Source organism: Podarcis raffonei, chromosome 16, assembly GCF_027172205.1.
Source record: "Podarcis raffonei isolate rPodRaf1 chromosome 16, rPodRaf1.pri, whole genome shotgun sequence".
NCBI lineage: Eukaryota > Metazoa > Chordata > Lepidosauria > Squamata > Lacertidae > Podarcis > Podarcis raffonei.
In genome coordinates, this window is record NC_070617.1 from 37,322,701 (window position 1) to 37,335,868 (window position 13,168).

General features: G+C 46.4%; 1 protein-coding gene across 2 annotated transcripts in view; it reads right to left on the reverse strand.

Annotated features, from left to right (window-relative positions):
- Positions 1-13,168, reverse strand: part of TMEM132B (transmembrane protein 132B) — a 363,463-nt gene that overhangs the window by 51,714 nt on the left and 298,581 nt on the right. For both annotated transcript variants that reach the window (XM_053368114.1, XM_053368115.1), the window contains one exon: positions 3,423-3,566. In XM_053368114.1, the coding sequence (XP_053224089.1) occupies positions 3,423-3,566 (144 nt within the window). The remainder of the gene's footprint in view (positions 1-3,422; positions 3,567-13,168) is intronic.

The following is a 13,168-nucleotide window of genomic DNA, read 5'->3' on the forward strand; positions in this document are numbered from 1 at the left end:
AATAGAGGCTCCTCAGTGGAGGCGCACGTCCCGGCCCAGTTGCCATCGCAGTGCTGGAGGACATGTACATACTGTGCCAACATCATGACGTGTGGAGAGGTGTGGCACATGCACACTGGGCACCCGCGGAATGGGTCCCGAGTTGGCTCACCTGAGAGGATATAAGTATCCTGCATTTTTATACGACTTGTCCTCATTTTAGGAATCGTGTTCCCTTACATCAAAGCCTAAGGAAATATCCAGCCGTTGAAGAAGACTTTGTCAAAATGCATTTGGCCAAATGGATATTAGGGACCACTCATTTCTACATGTTCCTATGGGTATTTTGCCTTTTAAAGGTTATAAGAGTGCTGTTTTAATATTTCTGCTCTTACATTTTACGAGTGGGATAAAATGATTTCTTTATTCTTCAAGTCCATCAAAACCATCTGAACTGATTAATTTAGTTTGCTCATCAACTAAACAATGCAACCGTAGCTTTTAGGATGTTTAATCTCTAGGAAGTCATGAGAGTCACAAGAAAAGTGAGGCGTTTTTGTGCAAGCCAGAGGAGATACAAGAGTGAAGGGAAATGCCTTATGTCAAGTCAAGTAACTGGTTTGCTGAGCTCACTCTTCCTTGTGCCAGGGGTGGTTAACATTTTACCCACCAGATGTTACTGGGCTCCCAACTCCCATCTTCCCTGGCCACTGGCAGGAAGCAGAGCAACAAGGGTTATCCTCTCTTTTCATCTTTCAGTGGCAGTGATCTTACAATATTTCTTTACTCTATCTCTTCTGATCCAGGGTATTCTCAAAATCAATAACAGGGATCAGAAGCCCTAGCTGACCTTTTCAATGCTCTTTGGGAAGGCAGGGCAAACACATCACTTAATCACACCTTTATCCTGACTGTGTATACAGAAATGATGGTTTAACTGTCTCAGGAATGCACGGTCTGCAGAAGGTTGGCACGCAAACACCTCCTTATGATGGGGTGGAACAGAAGAAGCTGCCATAGATATACTGAGTCAGGCTGCTGGTCCATCTAGCTCAGTAATATCTACTCCATAGGTCATCATCAACCAGTTGGGACCCACAGGTGGGTTGCAAGACCATCCCAGGTGAGTCACAGGCAAAGCTGTGGCCATGATGTGGGTCTCTAGCTAAGGTTCACCCTGTCTGGACTAGAACACGTTTTCTGATGCAACACCCATTTTATCCATTAGTGCTGCAATGTGGCATGGGCCTTCTTCAATAAGATACATTTTCTGATCAATCATTTGTCCCACTTTCCTGTAGTGAGGGAGCATTCTTTTCATTCTCCAGTCTATTTCTATGGCTTCCTGGTTTGCCAGAAGCGGCTTAGTCATGCTGGCCACATGACCCAGAAGCTGTACACTGGCTCCCTCGGCCAATAAAGCGAGATGAGCACCACAACCCCAGAATCGGCCACGACTGGACCTCACGGTCAGTGGTCCCTTTACCCTTTTAGCATGTAGAAGTTTCAGCTGCAGTGGGGTAGCTTGGTTGCCATCAGAGAAGCAGTGATGGTAGGAGTCATTCATAATTTAGCACAGGTGGCATGCAGGCAGAGTTAACCCCTTGAACAGTTTGGGTGGCACAGGTAAGGATTCTCAAAGAATTAAGCCCTTGCCAATTCCAGTACAAAGCAGAGCTGAGTCAAAATTTCTAGGAAGGGACCCACCCACCTCTGCAAAACAAGTCTGATATTGTTGGGCTACAACTTCAATTATCCCTGATCATTGGCCATGCTAGCTGGGATGGTGGGAGGTGAAGTTCTGCAACATCTGGAGGGCCACTGGTTCCTCTGCCTTAGAAGCTACAATAAGAAGAGAGGGAGACTTTTTCTCCCCCCTCCACATTTTTGGCAACAAATTTTTATTTGTTTTTAAACAAATACAAGAACCATTAAACACTTATCCAGCAGTACATCTAATTATGTTTCTTTTATCCATTGACTCTAGACATAAACTTACACATTCAACATGCTAACATATTACTTATCGCAATCTCTCCACTGTGAAGTATTGAGTGGTTGGTATAACAAGGTTTTGATTTGGGCCATTAACATCATTAAAGAAAGGGCTCTATATTTCTTGGAAGGTGTCTCTATTCATTATGCCTTTAATGCAATGGTAAGAAGCTTGGACATTGCTGTATCCCATATACTATATTCCCGTATTTTACTCAATAAAAGTTTAGGTCACATTTCTTAGCTGACAAATTCAAAGCTGCAAAATGACTTGGAGAATTTGCTGAACTTTCTTCCCTCCCCAATTGTTTCATTCTACTTGAACTCATTCAAAGTCTTTAAAAGTAAGGTGAGAAGGTGAGTTTCGGGGTCTGGTATAAAAACCAGAGCTGTCTATTTGAGAATGAATAATAGGCCAGCCCTAATATTTCCCAGCCCACTTAAGATCCCCAATTAATGATTCTCTGACAAAGCCTCTGCAAACTTTGAAGCCATCACCAGTCATATGTCAACTCAAAATAAAAGGTTAGACTGATGAGCATAAAATACAAAGAGGCAAGACTTGGAGGTTCAAACAGAAATCCACAGGGGACACATATGCCAGCTTGCAAATCATTAGCAGCATGAAATCCAGAAGGAAATGTCTCCTTCCAGAAGCTGCAAGAGTATTTGAAATAATTCTAGAGGAAAGTTGGGGAACCTGTGGCCCTCCAGATGCGGCTGGACTCCAACTCCCATAATCTCTTACCATTGGCCTTGCTAGCTGAGGCTGATGGGAGTTCTGTGACATCTGGAGGTCCACAGGTCCTCCATGCTCTGCAGCCCTGACTAGTTTTTCCACACATGGTCCTGGTCTGCACATGCAAGTGAATGTGCTGTGGGTGTGATAGCAGAGTCTCGAAAAGATTTCAGGTGGACACTTGCATTTTGAATGTTCTCCTGCAAGAAAAATCCCCCTGCAATTAGAAAATGAACACAGAAGGAAGAGGCTAGGTTGCAAACTTTACCTTTGATGTGCTAGCTTTTTGCACAAAGATCTTTTACATGATGGTGCTTTCCAAAAGCTGAATCCCAGAGTCTGCATCACTGCTTTCATTTTCCAATTTTCTTTTCCAACTGACAATGAACACTAAATGAAGACAGAGCATGCTCAGTCCCTGGGCTTGCAGAAAGGTAATACTTCTGCAAACATCAGGGTATGTTGATACTACCCTCTTGTTTCTCAGAGGCCCCACTGCTGTTGGCACTTACCACTTGAGTTCATTGTTAGGAGTGATGATGAATAGGTGAATTCATGGAGTAAAATTCCATCAATGAATAAAGGACCTCTATTTTCAGAGACAGTGTTATCTCTCTGAATACCAGATATAGGAGAAGGCCACCTTGGTCAGGCTCTTCTTGTGACCATCTCAAAGGCATCTGTTTAGAGCTGGGGTGTACTTCCTTACCTTTATGACGTCTTCATCAGCCGATCTGCATTCAGTGGAACCAGACACATCTCTCACCGATCCATCTTCTTCAACGGCAACCACCTTTACTGGGACAGACACCGGCTTCCCCGTCAGGATGGCTGTGTTAAGGACTTCCGTGTCCTGCAGACGCACACAGCACATAAAGATAGCACCGTTAAAATCAACCTGACAACTTCACCCAGCTGAAGAGTTGTTGTCAGAAATTCGTCAAGATACTCCTCGGTAACCCCAGCCACCAGAGAGGGAAGACTTGTCTCCATCATGATCTGAGCAAGTTCCAGCAGCTCAGCACCACTCCCTTAACTCATAGTGGGAGTTGCTGCTCAGTAGGCAGATGCTGAGGGGCAACATAATGCTACTGATAATAGTAGAACTTGGGGTTATATTGTAAAGTAGAATGGTGGGATGCGGGTGGCGCTGTGGGTTAAACCACAGAGCCTAGGACTTGCTGATCAGAAGGTCGGCGGTTTGAATCCCCGTGATGGGGTGAGCTCCCGTTGCTCGGTCCCTACTCCTGCTAAGTGCAAGTAGATAAATAGGAACCGCTCCGGGGGGAAGGTAAACGGCGTTTCCATGCGCTGCTCTGGTTTGCCAGAAGCGGCTTAGTCATGCTGGCCACATGACCCAAAAGCTGTACGCCAGCTCCCTCGGCCAATAAAGTGAGATGAGCGCCACAACCCCAGAGTCGGTCACAACTGGACCTAATGGTCAGGGGTCCCTTTACCTTTACCTAGAATGGTGGGATATTCAGCACAGACAAAAAGGGGGGCTTTTTCACATATCCTATTCTCTGTATCAATGGTCTGACTCAGCATAAGGCAGGGTTCGATATTCTTGTGATGGAGTTCCTCAGCTGTCCCCTGTTATGCTGCAGCACCACCACTACAGGTGGCCAGTAGCGGTACTGCAGCTACCAACTCAGCAGAGATCTTGTGTCACAAGGGGGTGATATAAAAGGGTGCATTGAGCCCTATAAAACAATGATTTCAGCCTGGAGCGTCAGCATGAGCAAACTCACAATTGGCCTCAGACTAAAAAAAAAATGCCCAGGCTGCCACTCCCGCCTGCTTGCTTTTATCCAACCCCCCAGCTCTGTCATGTTAATACAGCTTCTACCTTGATGCCTTCAAGCTATCATCCTCTTTGATTTCCAAATTTGCCTAAGCAGATAGGACTATAAAGCAATTCTCTTCTCCACAGGCATAATGGCCTAGTAAGCAAAGCCTTCATTTTCCTTGTCGGATTGCTGTGGCACCAACAGCACTGAAATGGAAAATGCTAATTTTAGCAAATATCCACACACACCCAAACCCCACCTGGAGATATCCTAGAGGCCACTGAGCCATATACATCTCCTCTTCTTTTTCAGATGTAGCGCACTAATGAGTCCATTAATGCAAAGTTCGCCAACGAGTCACCATGGATGCTGTTTGATTAATTACTTTAGCCATGCCACAACTGCGCTGACTGAGGCTTGCAAAGTAGCAGCACAAATCGAAGGGAGAGACTCTCCAAAGGCACTTCAAATAAGCCACGTGCCCCAGAAAAGCAAAATTTGCAATAAGACTGGATATTTTGACGATCCCACTGTTGGCAACTAATCTTGTGAACCTTCCTTCTCTCATACTGTTGAGCTTCAAACATCTCCCTCTTCAGCTAGTTAGTTAGTCCTCACTTACATACCTCAATACTATATTTTTGAAAGAAAAATTGGGGTGGGTAGGTTGGAGTGAGCAGGAGGAGGAGCCCCTATTACTTACGTAAGAACCTAAGAAGAGCCCTGCTGGTTTAAGCCAGTGGCCCATCTAGTCCAGCATTCTATTCTTGCAGTGCCCAAGCAGATGTCCAACAGAAGCCCTGAATGCAACAGCACTCTGCCCTCTTGCCATTTCCACTAACTGGTATTCAGAAGCATTCTGCTTCCAGCATTAGGTATGTATGTATGTATGTATGTATGTGGGTTAAACCACAGAGCCTAGGACTTGCCGATCAGAAGGTCGGCGGTTCGAATCCCCACGACAGGGTGAGCTCCTGTTGCTCGGTCCCTGCTCCTGCCAACCTAACAGTTTGAAAGCACCTCAAAGTGCAAGTAGATAAATAAGTACCGCTCCGGCGGGAAGGTAAACGGTGTTTCCGTGCGCTGCTCTGGTTCTCCAGAAGCGGCTTAGTCATGCTGGCCACATGACCCAGAAGCTGTACGCCGGCTCCCTCAGCCAATAAAGCGAGATGAGCGCTGCAACCACCAGAGTCGGCCACGACTGGACCTAATGGTCAGGGCTCCCTTTACCTTTACCTATGTATGTATGTATGTATGTATGTATGTATGTATTTGTAATCATTTTTATCCATCCTTCTCTTCAGGCAAATAATAATAATAAAGGCTCTCAGTGTGACTAATATCAGGGAGAAGACCATTCCTGCTCTCAGGTTAACCATCTAGGAGACACAACACAAAAGGAAAGAGGGAGGAGGCAAGCTCAGGTCTTAACTACAGAGAACTTGCAGTGGAAAAAGAATGGGGGGGGGGACTGGAGAGGAGCCAACAGGTCTTTTTGGCAAAGCTGGAGGAGGAGGCTTGCAGGACACCCTTCTCTTTCACACACACAGCCTGATGTAATGGGTGCTGCAGGGGACTGTTAAGTAAGCAGCCTCGCACAGCTGGTCTTTAAGAGATTTATATCCTGCCTTTGGATTGAATGATCCTCAAATCAGATTGCAACAGATTGTAACAATCTCTGCCCGCCCCCTTCTCTCTCTCTCTCTCTCTCTCTCACACACACACACTGTTGTAGTATGATAGAGCATTTTGCTTGCCTAGATGAAGAATGGAGAGATGACTGCTGTTTGTAGAAACATCTGGCTTGGGCGGGACTGGAATGTAGCACTGGAAAGGAGTCACATGCCCTACTATAAGTTAGTCCAGGCATGGCCAGGCTTGGCCCACCAGCTGTTTTGGGACTACAACTCCCATCATCCCTCGCTAACAGGACCAATGGTCAGGGATGATGGGAATTGTAGTCCCAAAACAGCTGGAGATGCCTGAGTTAGTCTATTCATTGTTAAAACTCCATCTGCATGGGGGGGGGAGGAATTTCCTCTGGCTCCACCCACCAATGGCATGCAGCCCTCTGAAGGCTTGCTTGTTTATTTCATAAACTATACACACCATTTGATCGTAACAAAAACAAAAACCCCTCAAAGCAGTTTGCAGGAAACCCTGGTGGCTTCCCATAAAGGAATGCAGCCCGCAGCCTGAAAAGGGTTCCCTGCCCTGTCTCCGACAGGAAATCCATGGCAGCCTACTAACAATCAGCAGAAATGTTGTAAGTTCCTCATAGCCCACAGTATAGAGTGTGAGAGAAACCAATCCATCAAACAAACAATTAAACGAGCTGAGGCACTGCTGCCATCCTCGCAGCATCAGTATCCCAAATATTTTTTATGACATTGAGAAAGTAGAACGTCACATGCTTTCAAATGCCTTCAGCTTGTGGGGAGGAAAAAGGGATTGTTCTGCATTGAAAAACAAAACAAAAAACCAGCTGCCTCTCTAAGGCATGTGGGAAGCAGAAATTCAACAGCTTTTCTCAACAAGGAGACGTAGTGATGGGCACCAATTTGCCTACTCTGTGTGGAGTTTCTTCCTGATGTGCAACTATTAAAGGCTCTGCTGGAAAGAGGGAAAGAGAGAGAGATGCTACCCAGGCTGGATCAGGAAGAGGCTGTAGCGCAGCTGCAGAGAAGGCCCCAGGATCTGGACCTCTGGCTGAAACCTTGAAGGCCCACTGCCAATCAGCCTAAATGAATGGGGACTTCAGACCCAGACCAACACAGAGGACTTGGCATTTGTCCACCAAAGAGGTGCCCTCACCCCAAAAGGGCAATGTGGTTTGTGAAAGAATGGGCTATGGATTTAAGGATCTGGAAATTTCAGGGAAAGGTGTGGAGTCAAATATTTCAGGAATGAAGAACTGGAGGAGAACTTGCTGGATCATAGAATTGTAGAACTGTAGAGTTGGAAGGGGCCACAAGAGTCATCTAGTCCAACCCCCTGCAATGCAGAAATATTTTGTCCAACGTCAGACTCAAACCCATCACCGACCCTGACATTAAGAGTGTAATGCTTTCCCAACTGAGCTATTAAGGACCATCAAAGGCCAGCTTCCTATTCTCACAGTGGCTGTCCAGATGCCAATTGGAATCCTGCAAGCCAGGCACAAGGAAAGTAGTGCTTTCCCCACTTGTGATTCTCAGAGATTGGCATCCAAAGGCACACTGCTCAGGCAGTGGAGATAGAACATAGTGATCCTGTGTGAGTGCCCGGAGGCAGTTGGAGGATGGATGGCGGCTAATGGATTGAGGCTGAATCCTGACAAGACAGAAGTACTGTTCTTGGGGGACAGGAGGTGGGCTGGTGTGGAGGACTCCCTGGTCCTAAATGCGGTAAATGTGCCCTTGAAGGACCAGGTGCGCAGCCTGGGAGTCATTTTGGACTTGCAGCTGTCCATGGAGGCACAGGTCAATTCTGTGTCCAGGGCAGCTGTCTACCAGCTCCATCTGGTACGCAGGCTGAGACCCTATCTGCCTGCACACTGTCTCGACAGAGTGGTGCATGCTCTAGTTATCTCCCGCTTGGACTAGTGCAATGTGCTCTACGTAGGCCTGCCTTTGAAGGTGACTCAAAAACTGCAATTAGTCCAGAATGCGGCAGCTAGACTGGTGACTGGGAGTAGCCACTGAGACCACATAACACTGGTCTTGAAAGACCTACATTGGCTCCCAGTACGTTTCCAAGCACAATTCAAAGTGTTGGTGTTGACCTTTAAAACCCTAAACGGCCTTGGCCCAGTATACCTGAAGGAGCGTCTCCACCCCCATCATTCTGCCCGTACGCTAAGGTCCAGCACCAAGGGCCTTCTGGCAGTTCCCTCACTTCGAGAAGCAAAACTACAGGGAACCAGGCAGAGGCCCTTCTCGGTAGTGGCGCCCGCCCTGTGGAACGCCCCTCCATCAGATATCAAAGAGCTAAACAACTACCTGACATTTAGAAGACATCTGAAGGCAGCCCTGTTCAGGGAAGTTTTTAATGTGTGACATTTTAATGTATTTTTCATCTTTGTTGGAAGATGCCCAGAGTGGCTGGGGAAACCCAGTCAGATGGGCAGGGTACAAATAAATTACTATTATTATTATTATTATTATTATTATTATTATTATTATTATCATCATCATCATCATCATCATGGCCAAAGCTGGCTCCCAGGCCACACCCCTCACTAGTCTTCCTTTGCATACTCCTTGAGTTGTTGTTGTTGTTGTTGTTGTTCTTCTTCTTCTTCTTCTTCTTCTTCTTCTTCTTCTTCTTCTTCTTCTTCTTCTGTGTAGCAAGGCCAAGCAAAGGCCCTACCACAGCTACCTACTGGCCACAGTCTGAAGACATTTCAATCACAGCCTTTCCTGGAGCCTCATAGTATTCACAGACTGTCACAGACAGCCCACGCCAAACCCCAGAGAGTCTATTCCTGGAGTCTTATCCAGTGTGACTTGGGATGTGTCTCTGAACTCCAAACATGCATCTTGCTTGCCTGGATGCAGGTCAGCAATGGATGGATGAGATTGTAGAAACCACCCGCCTACATGGAGGTGAAAACTCACATTAGTTGCTCTGCCTGCTTCTGCCTGTGGCCCGGTCTGCTCCTGCTGCATATGGCCCCTGGAAGGTTGCTCAGAAGAGAATGTGGCCCTTGAAGAATGTTTCCCACCCCCAAGCAGACAATACTGGCATGGATGGACAGCGTCTGTCCAGCAGCGTCCTACATTCCTGCGTCTCATGTGTCCTGTGCACCCTTTCACATATGATCCATAGCAGCTAAGTGGTTTAAGGAGCACTGCCTGTGTTCCAATTACTATTAGATTATCATGCCTAGAAGCGCTTAAAACCATACACTCAATTCCTTTCCTTTCTCCCCGTCCCCTAAGCAGAGCCATGCGCCCTCACCCTTCTACAGAGACATGTGGCTTAGCTTTCGGTTTCCAATGTATTTAAACATCTGGCTAAGAGCTGACAGTAAACAGGGGACAAATGGTGTGAAATAAAAAGCTACAGGATGGCAACGTGTCTATATTTTACTTTATTTTTACCCTGCACTCCAGATGACATAAACCAGATGCTTTATGCTCCCCCCCCCAATCTGCTTTATGTTCATTGATGATTATGGGGTTTATTTCTACCCAGCTGTCATCCAGTGCAGAGGGACAGGACAAGATTGACTAAAACAGAAAATTAAAAGAAGAGGAAACACAGAATGCAAAATAGGAAACACGGCTATTTATTTATTAAGGTCATGGCTCATGGGTGACTTGAAAGATTAATCACCACAAGACAGGTGGTTTTGCATTTTCATAAAGTATTTAATACACTCCATAGAGATTCTCATTACCCACAGGGGGACATGGTATTTGTCCACCTGAGAGGTGATGAGAAGGGAAAGGAAGACTCACCCACCTAATCTGCAAAAGTCCGGGTGGCGGGTTGTGGCATTTGAACATTATGGAGAAAGGTTTGGGGTGATATCTTTTGGGCACTGAGATCAGAAAAAGAGCTTGCTGGACTGAGCAAAGGACTATCAGAGCCCAGCATCCTGTTGTGAGTCGAGAACCCGCCAACCGCTTGAGGATAAGAAAGACACAAGGACATAGTATATTAGGTTAATGGGCTAAAAAAGGCCACAACTTTATTGATTACAGCATGTGAGTGGTATTGGCTTAGGCATTGGATAAAACAACAGAGCATGACTCCATCCCCTCAGGAAGGGGTGAGTCTATCAAGGGTTAACCACCAGTAGGAGGAGCCTGTTGATGCAAATACAACTGTAACCTCCCCCTGATGTCACTGGGGGTCATGCCATGGCCCTAGCCACCAGCAAGGGCGTTGGACAGGATCCACAACCACCCAATTAACGGAATACCCAAAAAGTGGAGGGGTAGGCAATGGCCACACCCTGCCCTCCAATACACAAACATATTCCAATGCCTAACCGCCAATACCCAAAAAGTTGTGACGATTTGCTATGAGGTAGGCGAAAAACCAACTGGCCGGTGCCAATTTGCCAGTTGGATAAAAATTCCTACCAGGCCCCTTGGGCAACCAAGGCGACCAACCAGAGGTCCATAATAAGGTCAAAAACAAGGGTGGGTGGGTGGGTGGGTGATCCGACGAAACCCAGCAGTGCAGTGAGGAGGAAGCTCTGCTGCAGCTGCATTTGAGCAGCTAAACTCCACCCCCAAGCCTCTGCCCGATTGGTTGGCTGACAGGGGGCGCGGTGCGGCAGCCGGGACAGCTGAGCAGGGGCCAGAATGCCCCCTGCCAACGTGGGAAATGGCTCCCACTCACAACTCCTCCCCTCTGGAAGGAGGAGAGGCTTTCTCACAGTGGCCAACCAAATGCCCATGAGAAACCCACATGGAAGACCTGAGCACAAGAGCCCTCTCTACTCCTGTGGTTTCAAGCAGCTGGCAATCAGAGGCACACTGACTGTGTAGAGGGAAAACAGCCATCATGGCCCATAGCCATAAATAGCCTTCTCCTCCACAAATTTCTCTAACTAATCCTCCTTTAAAACCATCCAAACTGATGACAATCACTATAACTTGTGGGAGGAAATTCCATAGCGTTAACTGTCTGCTGTGTTTCAAAAGTATTTTCTTTCGTCTGCCATAAGAACAGAATTCAAAACATCTGTTGAAGTAAAGCACGGCACCAAGGTGAATCCAGAGGAGAGGGGAAGTGACAAGCAGCTCGTTCTGCCTAGAGATTTGGGAGAAAATTTGCCTGGGTCACTTTTATCTTTGATTTCCATAACGAATTGCTTTCCATGAAATTTGTTGAAGTGATTACCAATAAAAAGTATCATAAAAACATCCATAAAAACATTAGGAATGAAAACACATATAAAAACAAGATCAAATCCAATGTAGATGCAGATTGGGGTAATGATTCCTGCTAAAATGGCTTGTTGAAAATGGAAGGTCCTTAATAGGTGCTGAAAAAACAGACGGTGCCCTGTCTGCTATACAACAGGAGAGATCAGGCATCCCCAACCTGTGGCCCTCCAGATGTTTTGGGCTACAACTCCCATGATCCCTAACTAACAGGACCAGTGGTCACGGATGATGGGAATTGTAGTCCAAAACATCTGGAGGGCCGATGGTTGGGGATGCCTGGGTTAGATGCTGCCACACCAAAGGCCTGATTCTGCATTGTATGGAACAGCTCCCCCCCCTTCTGCCCCCAATGAGGTGGTATCTGTAAGGATCTTTCTCCTGCAGAGCACAACAAACCACTGGCTATATAAGGGATGAGACAATCGTGGAACAACTTATACCATCATTTCGCTCCAGACCAGTACTGAAGTAACACTCAGATCTCTGCCTCTTCTTGAATCTAGGCTCACAGTGAGCTATCCATGGTCCTGATCTTTGGGGTATTTTAATGTCAACCTAGGGACGCGGGTGGCGCTGTGGGTAAAAGCCTCAGCGCCTAGGGCTTGCCGATCGAAAGGTCGGCGATTCGAATCCCCGCGGCGGGGTGCGCTCCCGTTGCTTGGTCCCAGCGCCTGCCAACCTAGCAGTTCGAAAGCACCCCTGGGTGCAAGTAGATAAATAGGGACCGCTTACAAGCGGGAAGGTAAACGGCGTTTCCGTGTGCAGCTCTGGCTCGCCAGAGCAGTGATGTCACGCTGGCCACATGACCCGGAAGTGTCTCTGGACAGCGCTGGCCCCTGGCCTCTTAAGTGAGATGGGCGCACAACCCCAGAGTCTGTCAAGACTGGCCCGTATGGGCAGGGGTACCTTTACCTTTACCTTTAATGTCAACCTGCCTCATTAGCACATCTTCAACACAGCTATCCTTTGAAATTTGCACTTCTAGAAATTCTGCAATAGTTCCCCAAGTCCCAAACCGAAACAAAATGCATACAAAAATGGGAATATATATTTACTTGCTGATGTTGACAAGAGCATATAAAAAGAGCCTTGCTAGAATTAGGCCAGTGGCCTATCTAGTCCAGCATCCTGTTCTATCAGTGGACAACCAGATGCCTTTGGGAAGCCCATATAATCTAATAATCCTCTAAATACCAAAGTATATGACAAGCTTAAAAAGAAAGCAAAAATTACAATCAGTAAAATAATAATGAAGTGTTTTTTAAAAAAATCTAATCTGCACATACCAGCAGCACTGTTGTTCCCTGAAAGTTTGTCACGAACATTTGTAACATGTGTCATGAACCGCTGATTGTTGACACATGTCACACATCCGCAGCGAGTGTGTGTTCTATAACATTGGTGTCACTATAACAAACGTGTTCTTCTGAGTATGTACAGGAACATGTGGAACCTCTTCAGATGATCTCAAATGACCAGAAAGGTTGATTAGAGGAAGGCGTGGGCCAAAATGCATGGTGTTAGGTGAAAGTGCTTTTTAAAAATGTATAATTAGGTCAAATTGTGTTAAAAAATGGGGGTTTTATTGGGAGAAATCTGCATACAAATTGTCCTGCAAGTTCTAAGGAAGAATGTCAGGTATGGGAATTACTGACAGAGTGTTGGTGGTGGGTAGAAATGTTACAACTGTGGTGGGCCAAGTGTTCGCAATCTTTCCCTTCCCTTTTTCACAATGGGAGAAATTTGGATAGAATGTATTTTATATGCTAGATTCTTGT